The sequence below is a fragment of the Aquarana catesbeiana genome, linkage group LG02 (assembly GCF_042186555.1).
Source record: "Aquarana catesbeiana isolate 2022-GZ linkage group LG02, ASM4218655v1, whole genome shotgun sequence".
NCBI classification, from domain to species: domain Eukaryota; kingdom Metazoa; phylum Chordata; class Amphibia; order Anura; family Ranidae; genus Aquarana; species Aquarana catesbeiana.
Window position 1 is genome coordinate 128,960,562 of NC_133325.1, and position 12,197 is coordinate 128,972,758.

Below are 12,197 nucleotides of genomic sequence, written 5' to 3' on the forward strand. Positions count from 1 at the left end.
ACCTGCAAGGAACCTTTACCATGCTTCACAGTTGCTTGCAGACACTCCTCCTTTTGCCACTCTCCAGCAAAAAAAACACTTCTGTTACAGCCCAGGATTTCAAATTTGGATTTACCAGCCCAGCACTTTTAATAAACATCCTCCTTTGTCAACATGAATATTTAGAGATTGCATAAGCAAAAAGCAGCATATTAAAAAGGAGGTGGTGTCTGTAAGCACAAAAGACAAAACTGTTCATGAGGAAATAAATGACCAAATAAATACCAGAATTTGGTAATGGGAAGAAATTTTGATTTTTCTCATTTTGATCTAGAACATAAATGGAAATCTTGTCTGTTTATATCTGATATATTTCTTTTTCAATTACTCATATTAAAGGTAAAGGCACAAGCCCAAATAATGTTCTTCATCGATCAAGTTTTGAAGGACCAAGTGAACCATTTCCACCATATCATCCAGTTAATAATCCACCATACGAGGGACCTGGCTTTCCTGCTGATGGTTCCACTGTGCTTAATGATGTACCACGGCAATACATGGACTACTTGCTCTCTGCTCCCCAGGCTGGGGCTATGAATGGACCATCGCAGAGGCAACCAGCACACAACTCTCCTGGAAGCCACCAGCATCAGCAGAAGGCTTATGCCACCGGTGTTGAGTCTCCTGCAATAACTTACACCATGGGGAACCACACCAGTCAAGGAATACCCTTGCAAACTTCCCATTCTTCAAACAGTCCCCATTATAGCCGACAGCACCTCATTGTCCAGGGGGACCCTATGGGGTACGGTGTCCAAAGAACCCCATCATTTCAAAACAAAATGCAACAAGAAAGCAATTATGTAAATATTCAGGGCAAAGGTCCAGTGCCACAAACTAGCCCAGGTCATACATATCAGCAAGCACCAGCAGGCCTTTACATGCCACATCCTCACCACAAGCAGTCAAGTCCTTCCTCTCACCAGATGCTGGTTATGTCAAGGGGATCTCCCTATGGAAATGAGTATCCTGACACACCACAGAATCCTTTTCCACCATCACAGAATAGCCTAAACATGGATATATATGATATGGGTGGTGTTTGCCAATGGCCAAATACCCAGCACCGTCGTGATTCTCTTCAGGGGCCTGGAATAGATGCTTCTCCACGGCAACATGTCTCTTTTAGAACAGAATCCCAAGTACCAAGCCGAACCAACTCTTTCAATAACCAACAGGCTAAACAGGTGCAACTTCGGCAAACGCCTCAAACCAAACCTGATCCAACAATGGCTTCACTTAATACCATCACTACTGTTACTGCCACCCATATTCTCCAGCCAGTGAAGAGCATGAGGGTGGTTAGACCAGAGCCTCAGACAGCAGTTGGTCCATCCCATCCTGGATGGCTAGCGTCACAAGCACAGGCAGCAGAAAATGTAGAGATGCATGAGCCACATCCATTATCTGTCAGTGGGCCAGGTCCTTATGGGATTGAAGTGGATTATGGCAACCAGGACATGAGATTTCCACCGCCACCTTATCCAAAACATCTTTTTCTCCAGAACAGCTCAGAACAGCATGATATGAACTCTTTAAGTAAAGGTGTAGAGCAGAACCTGCGGATTGTTGATAATGTAACTTGCAACCAAGCAGAGGAAGCCAGTGCAGAAGTAAAACATGAGAAAGCAAGCAAGAGTTCCAAGACCACAAAATCTGGAAAGGACAAAAAGCAGATTCAGACATCTCCTGTACCAGTGCGTAAAAATAGCAAAGATGAGGAGAAGAGGGAGTCCAGAATTAAAAGCTATTCTCCTTTTGCCTTCAAATTCTATATGGAACAGCATGTGGAGAACGTCCTAAAAACCTATCAGCAAAAGATCAATAGAAGGATACAGTTGGAACAAGAGATGGCAGAGGTAATTGCTTTTGTTCTCCTTTTTATATGTATATTGATTTATTGATTTTTTTGGTGAAAGACATTGTCCATTCTCAAAACATCTTTTATTCTTTTCACTGAATACAAGATGTTCTCTGAATGGATGAGGCCCGTGGTTTACTCACCCCTCTTCTCTTATTTTGGTGTCAATCCTGTGCTGCTTACTGTTCCATTTGCCAAGAAATTAAGTTGTACCTGAGCTTTACATGAGGGCCTACAGTGCTAGAATCTCCCTGATGCATTCATTCTATAAATCTGTGTTTTATATACCTCTTCTGCTACTTCTTGATTATTTATTTCTCTATGAGCCATCAGATCATGAGTCATTAGAGGGGAAACCCAAATCTCTCACTAAATCTCACGAGACTTGCATTCAGAGACAGAGTGTCTTAGATGATCTCACACTGCAGATATACAAGTAGGAAGTTTAAAGGGGAATTGAACCTAAAAAAACAGGCTGACAGGCAGGAGCTTTATGATAGAAAAGAACCTATTAGTCTCTTCTGCCATAACTGCTTCTCCCTTTCTTGTCAGCGTTAATACTGAGCCATGCATGCGCAGCTTTTTGTGCCATAATGATGTGACTCCTGTGTGCCCGTGTGTATGCATTGAAGTGACGCTATCGCAGCCTAGCCAATTAGGTGGCTAAACAGTCCAAACTCTGAAGGAAGACTGGGAGTAGACTGAAGCGCTGGTAACCAGAGAGAGCACTGACAACACAACGCTGGAGGTCATCGTTTGGCAGGTATGTCTGCTATAATACATTGATAGCCTGATCATACAAGCCATTATGACTAACAGCTCCTGGGGACCCATTTAAAAAAATAAAAGTTACAGACATAATTCTTCTTTAGGGCATAAGTGCTAGGCAAAGGAAGTGCATCTCTTTGGCCCCTTTCAAACGGATGATCCGGTCAGGGCCACCTGTCAGTCTTTTAGATAGACCTGATTGAAGGGTCAATGCATTCCTATTGACAGGCGGTTGTAAACAGATTTGTGTCCGTTTACACCCACCTACCTCCCGGTCCATTAAAAAAAAAAAAAAAAAATAGGTAGGGGATCTGTCCTTTTCTGTTTAGGTGGATCAGATCGGAGGGTAATTGCAGGGTTTTTGAAGCTGTTGTAAGTTTTCAGGTGTGTTTATTACCTTGGGGTTTTTCTCATTGTGCTTAGGCATGTAGAAAGTGAAAATGCCCTTAAATGTTCATGCAGTATAGTGACTGATCAGACATTGGTATGTATGCGGTAATAGAAGCAGGTGGCAGTTCTTCCTAGGCAAGACATATAGACAGATCATGGGCACCAATAAGGAATACAACTTTGTTAAAATTAGAAGAAGCTGTCATTTATTTACTATATTTAGTGGCATTTTGCTACTCCACATATTTCCAGATAGTCTAATTCTGACTGTACTGCGAACAGCTGTGGAGAGAGTAATCTAACCAGAATTCTTGAAGCTTTCCCTCTGCCTCCAATTCTGTTTGTATATATGAAATTAATGAAATTCCCTATTCAGTAATTATTAAAAATAGCACCCTAAGGAATGACTTGCACTCCAGTATCCTAGCAGTTTATCACTCCTAAGAATAGGAGACCAAATATTGTCTGGCTTGAAGAGGAATTCTTCAGAAGTGTCCACAAACGTATTCAGTTAATGCAGGGTACAAGATTTCTCAAAACATAGTATGAGAGTAGTGAAGGACAAATCCCATTATTTTATATTGCATTGTAATACATTAGGCTTCAATATTTACCTAAACTAAACCAGTCTCATACCTGGGCAATTCAAATTGAATATATGGGAAAAATGGTGGGAGGAGGAGCAATCTTAAGCCTTTAGGCTCCATGCACACTGAAGCTCATAAAAGCTTTTTCTGGACGCCAGATTGCTGGCAGAAATCTCTGGTTGAAAAACATGCTTCTAACAGCGTTTTGTACTAGCGTTTATGAGCGTTTTTTAGCGTGGGAGTTTTTAATAAAAATACACAGAGGACACTCAAAATCCTACAATGCATTCTAAACTCCCACAATGCATTGAAAAAAAAAAAACGCTGAACGCTAATTAATGCGCGTTTATGAGCGTTTATCTGAGTTTATGAGCTCCAGTGTGCATGAAGCCTTACAGGAAAAGATTTTTTTATGACTTTAGCTGTCTGTATCTCATAATCTACTGATCATTTTTGACATGCATCTTCCACTAAATGTAACCATTACATAATCCTTTTTCATCATATCTTAAGTGGGGTACACGCTATAAGAAAATCGAGCGAAGGATCGTCCGAGTTTCCTTGTTGATTCACAGCAAGTCGGAACCGAGGAAGGAAATAATGTACGAAAATTCTCGTACGACAAAGGCTTTTTTTTTTGTTGTTATTTATTATTTCTGATCATACACAGTCTTTCGGTTCTGATTTTTTTCCTAAATGGTACACAAACGTTCGTAATGTTACAAGAAACATTTTGGAGTTTGTCCCTTGGGAAATTTTCATTCGGAAGGTTGGAATCGGCTTTCAAAAGAAAAACCATACGATTGTTCTTCAGACGAAAATGTTCAACCGATTTTTTATTTTTTTTTTTATAGTGTGTACGAGGCTTAAAATGACACTAAAGCTTTGTTTTTTGTTTTTTTAAAATAACAAACATATACTTACCTCCACTGTGCAGCTCGTTTTGCACAGTGGCCCCGAACATCCTCTTCTCGGAGCTCTTGTGGCTCCTCCCCACATTAGATAAACCCTAGGAGAAGCGCTCTCCCGAGGGGGTTACCTTGCGGGCACACTCCTGAGTCATTCATTCGGCGCCCAGGTCATTGGATTTGATTGACAGCAGCGGGAGCCAATGGCTGCGCTGCTATCAATCCATCCAATCAGGACCCAAGACACCGGCTTTTGCTGGTGTGCTCGTCCCCAGACAAGATAGAGGGGAGGGGGTACATGTAAGTAAAACGGGGGCTCGGGGGGGGGGGGGGCTGCAGAATTACAGGAGGTTTTTCACCTCAATGCATAGAATGCATTGAGGTGAAAAACCTTGATGGTTTACAACCCCTTTAAGTCAAAATTTTACAGACTTGTGAGATGTTTTTCCATCCAACAGATGAGATTTACAGATAAGAAATACAGTGGTGTCCCCTTTCTACCTCCAGCCTTCTTACATCATGGTGAAGGAGCAGCGGCAGACTGATGAGGTCTGCAGATCTTGTAAGTTTTTGCACTTACAAAGAAATTAAGGCCCCTTTCACACATGCGGACCGTATGTCCGTATTTCATCCATCCGTTTTCGGATGAAATACGGACATACATGCATCCCTATGGGATAGCGGGTGTCAGCGGATGTACATCCGCTAACACCCGATGTCGTCCGCCTCCGCTCTCGTCCGATTCTGTGGACGGAAGAAAATCCTATTTTTCTATCCGTCTGCAGAGCGGATCGGAGGAACACGGACAGACGGTCCGTGTTCCTCCGATCCCCCATAGGGGAGAGCGGAGATCTGACAGGGCGGTCCCTGCACAGTGTGCGGGTCCCGTCCTGTCATCTGCCTGCTCAGCTGGGGAAAGCGGAGCGATCCCCGCTGAGCAGCGGATAAACACGGGGCGGATCAACACGGATCCGTCCCGTGTGAAAGGGGCCTAAGGGTCTATAATTGTTATCATAGGTGTATTTTAAGTGATAGAGAGAAACAAAATATCAACCAAAAATCCAGAAAAAACAGGAAACAAATGTTATACTGAGTTGCGGTTCAGTGAGCAAAATAACAATAATACTGGCCCCCACAGACTGGCTACATTATGTGCTCATGTGGTACACAGATTAGTCCTGTCAATTTAAGAAGGTGCTCCTAACAACAACTGGTTATGTCCACACAATCTCTTTCTTCCATTGAGGCCGGGTTTACATTGGTGCGACAAATGCTCAGACATTGGGAGCTCATGTCGCATGACATGTGAAAATCAATGTTTCCTATGGGAGCCGTCCTAACTGGTCTAACACAAGTCGGTCCAACTTTGAAAATGCTCCCTGTACTATTTTGGTCTGACTTTGATCCTACTTCAGCCCATTGACTATCATTGAAGTCGGATCGCCGTCTTGCATGATCCGACTTTGGAATGCGACTTGTGCTCTGATGATCTTGAGGGGGAACTCCACGCCAAATTTTAAATAAAAAAACGGCATGGGTTCCCCCTCCAAGAGCATACCAGGCTCTTCGGTCTGATATGGATTTTAAGGGGAACCCTCTACGCCGAAAAAACGGCGTGGGGGTCCCCCCAAAATTCATACCAGGCGCTTATCCGAGCACGCAGCCCGGCCGGTCAGGAAGGGGGGTGGGGACGAGCTAAAGCACCCCAAAGCACCTTGTCCCCATGTTGATGAGGACAAAGGCCTCTTCCCGACAACCCTGGCCATTCACCTGAGGGAAAGAAAAAGTGGCAATAAAGAAAACACACTAGACTGGTTTTTAAAGTAATTTATTAGACAGCTCCGGGGGTCTCTTCCGACTTCTCCCGCTCTCCGGTGTCTTCTGCCGGGCGCCTCCGCTATCTTCTGCTCTTTTGCCTGCTCTTTTGCTAGCGTTGGTCCAGTTTTCTCCAGCGTCCTCTTCCCTCCGGTCTTCTTCTGATGTTGACGCGACACTCTCTCCCTCTGTAATGCCGCATGCGCAATGACTTAGAAAGGCCCCTTATGACATCACCGGCCTATCATGCCCCGGGCGGTGACGTCATGCCCCGGGCAGTGACCACACCCCATGCCTATATAAGTCGTTGCTCACCACGCATGTGGCATTACAGTGGGAGAGAGCGCTGCTTCAACATCGGAAGAAGACTGGGCCAACGCTAGCAAAAGAGCAGAAGATAGCGGAGGAGCCCAGCAGAAGACACCGGAGAGAGGGAGAAGAACCAGAGACCGGGAGAAAAGGCCGGAGAGACCCCCAGAGCTGCCTAATAAATGACTTTAAAAACCTGTCTAGTGTGTTTTTTTTATTGACACTTTTTTCCCCCAGGTGAATGGGTAGGGGTATGATGTACCCCATACTCATTCACATAGGGTGGGGGGCCGGGATCTGGGGGCCCCCTCGTTAAAGGGGGCTCCTTGATTCCGATAAGCCCCCTGCCCGCAGACCCCCAACAACCAACGGCCAGGGTTGTCGGGAAGAGGCCCTTGTCCTCATCAACACGGGGACAAGGTGCTTCGGGGTAGGGGGATCGCAGGGTGCCCCAAAGCTCCCACCCCCCATGTTGAGGGCATGCGCCCTGGTATTGTTCGCTTGTCCCCCACCCCCTTTCCTGATCAGCCGGGTTGCGTGCTCAGATAATGGTCTGGTATGGATTTTGGGGGGAACCCCCACGCCAGTTTTTCAGCGTAGGGGGTTCCCCTTACAATCCATACCAGACGGAAGGGCCTGGTATGCTCTTGGAGGAGGAACCCATGCCGGTTTTTTATTTAAAATTTTACGTGGAGTTCCTCCTCAAGATTCATACCAAACACAGTGCCTGGTATTTGCAGGAATCCAAGTCGGATCCCTGTTCAATGAAAGTTGGACGTATTTCGGCTTCAAGTCGCAGGGCAAAGTTGGATCCAAAGTAGGACGAGTGTCATGTCGCAGCAGTGTAAACCCGGCCTCAAACCTCAAAAACTATCATGGGCAAGACCAAAGAGCTGTCAAAGGACATCAGGGACAAGATTGTAGACCTGCACAAGGCTGGAACGGGCTACAAGACCACCAACAAGAAGCTTGGTCAGAGGGAGACAACTGTTGGAGCGATTATTCGCAAATGGAAGAAATACAAAATAACCATCAATCGCCCTCAGTCTGGAGCTCCATGCAGTATTTCCCCTCATGGGGTAAGGATGATCATGAGATGTTGAGTTGGGGATCAGCCCAGATATATACGGGAGGAGCTTGTGAATGATCTCAAGGCAGTTGGGACCACAGTCACTAAACAAACCATTGGTAACACAATACGCTGCCTTGGATTTAAATCCTGCAGTGCCCTCAAGGGCCCCCCTCCTCAAGAAGGCACATGAACAGGTCTGTCTGAAGTTTGCCAATGGACATCTAAATGATTGAGAGAAAGTGCTGTGGTCAGATGAGACCAAAATTTAGCTCTTTGGCATTAACTCGCCCTTCCATGTTTGGAGGAAGAAGAAAAATGCTCACTATCACCCTAAGAACACCATCCCTACAGTCAAGCATGGAGGTGGAAACCTTATGCTTTGGGCTGTTTTTCTGCTAAAGGTACAGGCCGACTTTGCCACATTGAGTGGCCAATGGATGGGGCCATGTATTGTAAAATCTTGGATGAGAACCTTCTTCCCTTAGCCAGAACACTGAAGATGGGTCGTGGATGGGTTTTCCAGCATGACAAAGACCCAAAATATACTGCCAAGGCAACAAAGGAGTGGCTCAAGAAGAAGCACAATAAGGTCATGGAGTGGCCTTGCCAGTCTCCAGACCTTAATCCCATTGACAATCTATGGGGGAGCTGAAACTTGGAGTTGCCAAGTGACAGCCAAGAAACCTTAAGGATTTAGAGAAGATCTGTACAGAAGAGTGGACCAAAATCCCTCCTGAGATGTGTGCAAACCTCGTCACCAACTACAAGAAATGTCTTACCTCTGTGCTTGCCAACAAGGGTCTCTCCACCAAGTGCTAAGTCATGTTTTGCTTGGGAATCAAATACTTATAAATTGAGTTGCAGTTCAGTGAGTAAACTAACATTTGTATCATGTGTTTTTTTTTTTTCTGGATTTTTGTTGATATTCTCTATCACTTAAAATATGATAAAAATATTAGAGCCTTCATTTCTTTGTAAGTGGGCAAACGTTCAAAATCTGCAGGGGATCAAATAATTAATTATTTTCCCCACTGTATTATTTAGTCTGTGTGAAAGTTAGTCTACAAACTATGGTATATATATTTAAAAATCAATCAATCCTGATGTACTGACGGCCTATATAATTTCTTGAGGGCCAGGACAGTACAAATACGCCCCCCCCAGATGTCCGGTTTTTGGAAAGTAGACAGTCTGTGGTATTTTGGTCAGCTTTACAATTTAAGCCCAAATCTAAGTCCTCTGTCATCCTTTTTTTAAAATTTTTTTTTTATTATTATTATTTTGGCTGTCTGCGTCCCCACTGGGAAGATTGCCCCTCACCTTGTCTGCCTAAACCACCAGGACAGGGAGATGGGCATCACCTGGCGATAAAGACACAAATGGCAATAAAAAAACATGACAGAAAATCTAAATGCCAAAAGAAAAAGTGCTTTTTCCATTGTGTCTGTCCACATTGTGAAAATTTCCAATCACTTCATTTCGATGTGACATAAAAGAAAATTTTGTATGGAGTTGAGCTTTAGATTGTTGTTGAACATTTTATTTATATGGGTAAGCAGTATGATATTATGTTTTGCTTTTCTTTGTAAGAATATTCTCAGCTTGCCCCATAGCGATAGCAGTTACGGTTTTAGCTGCACAGCTGAATGACTGGCTTGTGTATATTTTTGTAACACTAATTATACCTCTATTTTTACCCAAATCCCTGTTGATAGTGAATGCAGCTTGCCTGCACTGCGTAGGGCTCAGTACAAGTCATGAGCCCTGATGCCAGTAGGCGGTCAGTCAACGCTTTGTTCTTGCTGCATTCTTCTAGAGGTGTAGGATGTTTGCGTGGTGCGGAAGATCCTAAAATGTTTAAGTTTGCTGATTAGGAATAATTAGCACAAGTTGGTTCTCTTCTGTGTGAGGCTGTACTTTGATTTGAAACCCTTGATTTTTATTCCATCTTTGAGGTCTAAATAAAGCACAACAAAAGCAGTGTACTGTTATTTCTGTTTTTTATTTCCTATGACTAAAGTTGGCTGTAGACAGCGTTAGAGAAACTGGCGCTATAAATATTTCCATGAAAAATAAAAAAAATCCCCTATCCTAAATTCAAAAATACACCACGTATATTCGCATACATAATCCTTATGTCAGGGCTTGACACATGTAGCTTTGAACCTAGGAGCCAGCTAAAGAAGATAGGAGCCAGTTTTTTTTAAAGTGATTGTAAATGATCACCTTGTAAAACAAGCCATTCCGTTTAAAATGGAAATGAAAGGCAAAACATTTTTGTATAGATATAAAAATACATTCTAAATACCTTTTTTTATAAGTGATCACATGCCCTCTGATCTCAGCTGCATAAGAGCTGAGGGGAGGAGGAGCAGAAGTACTCCAAGCTTCCCAGTAAATGGCTGTGGAGCGGGGGCGTGTCAAAGACAAGTCTGATCATTGGAGGAGAGCACACTGAGTTGCAAGCTAGAGAACTGACCACAGTGTGCTCTCCTGCTTAGTTTTTAAAAGGAAAGTAGAGGGACTGGCAGGAACACCAGGGATTTCACAAAGGAAGCAATACGAAGAGAATGGGATTCATTCTCATGCAACTACATGGTACAGCAGGCACATATCAGGAAAATTATGTTTTGAGGCAACAAATACTTTAACCAACAAAGCTTTTTTGCTATACGGCGCTGCTCTGCATTAACTGACAATTCCGCGGTCATGCAACACTGTACACAAGTTACATTTATGTAATTATTTTTTCACACAAATAGAGCTTTCTTTTGGTAGTATTTGATCACCACTGGTGTTTTTATTTTTTGCACTATAAGTGAAAAAAGACTGACAATTTTGAAAAAAACAAAACAACTACGGTATTTTTTAATTTTTGTTATAATATTCCATAAAAAAAAGAAAAATCTTTACATTTAGGCCAAAATGTATTCTGCTACATGTTTGGTCAAAAAAAAAATCCCAATAAGTGTATATTTGTTGTTTTTTTTTAATACTAGTAATGGTGGCAATCAGTGACTTAGAGCGGGACTGTGATAGTATGGCGAGCATTCTACCACTGGCTAACTGACACCCCCAGTGAAACCAATACAGTGATCAGTGCTAATAAAATGCACTGTCACTGTATTAATGACACTGGGTAGGAAGGGGTTAACATCTGGGGCAATTAAATGGTTAACTGTGTGCCTAGGGTGTGTAATGTAACTGCGCTGTGTACTGTTTTACTAAGGGATGTGCTGGTTTTTAAAAACCAGCACATCCCTGCTATCCTGTCACTCACTCCGACAATCAGCGGGTCCTGGGCCAATGATTCCGGTGATTGGTATGTAACCCTTACCTGGAAATGCAGAAATGCCTGGCACCAACAGTGAATGAGCTGACAAAAACCCAGGATGCAAATTCTGATGCCTGGGATTTGTAGAGCCCTGCCGTGTGTGTGTGTGTATAGATAGATATAATAATTATTATTATTATTATTATTAAACAGGATTTATATAGCGCCAACAGTTTGTGCAGCGCTTTACAACATGAGGGCAGACAGTACACTTACAATACAAATCAATACAGGAGGAATCAGAGGGCCCTGCTCGTTAGAGCTTACAATCTAGAGGGGAGAGATATACATAATTCTCGAAATTCCATGTGCAAATAGTCCAAAATGTAAACAAATGTCCAATAAAAGTATGTCAAAAGTCTACTCTTCTAGTGTCAACCAAGGTGAAATGGTACTATTGTTTTTCTTTTTTTCTTTTTTAGCACTAATTTTTATGAAATATCTTTTTGTAAATTGTAGGCTGGTCTTGGTGAAGTTGTTCAAGAGCAAATGCGGAAAATTCTATACCAAAAGGAATCCAACTACAACAGATTAAAAAGAGCCAAAATGGACAAGTCTTTGTTTGTGAAGATCAAAACTCTGGGCATTGGTGCCTTTGGTGAAGTATGCCTTGCCAGTAAAATGGACACCAAAGCTCTGTACGCCATGAAGACTTTGAGAAAAAAGGACGTTTTGAACAGAAACCAGGTGGCACACGTCAAAGCTGAGAGGGACATCCTAGCAGAGGCTGACAATGAGTGGGTAGTGAAGCTTTACTACTCCTTCCAGGACAAAGACAACTTGTACTTTGTGATGGACTATATCCCGGGAGGAGATATGATGAGCCTACTTATACGAATGGAGGTGTTTCCTGAGCACCTGGCCATGTTCTATATCGCAGAGCTGACTCTGGCCATTGAGAGTGTCCACAAAATGGGGTTTATTCACAGGGACATCAAACCTGATAACATTCTTATAGACCTGGATGGCCACATAAAGCTAACAGACTTTGGTCTTTGTACGGGATTCAGGTGGACACATAACTCAAAATACTACCAGAAAGGTAGGTTCTTCTGTGGTTGTCATGTTTTCCAATTCACATTCTAAGATAAACATTATAGTCATCTGCTCAAAG

General features: G+C 43.1%; 1 protein-coding gene across 2 annotated transcripts in view; it reads left to right on the top strand.

The window, feature by feature from the left end:
- LATS2 (large tumor suppressor kinase 2) overlaps nt 1-12,197 on the top strand; it is a 95,136-nt gene that overhangs the window by 64,295 nt on the left and 18,644 nt on the right. For both annotated transcript variants that reach the window (XM_073613451.1, XM_073613452.1), the window contains 2 exons: nt 379-1,898; nt 11,543-12,125. In XM_073613451.1, the coding sequence (XP_073469552.1) occupies nt 379-1,898; nt 11,543-12,125 (2,103 nt within the window). The remainder of the gene's footprint in view (nt 1-378; nt 1,899-11,542; nt 12,126-12,197) is intronic.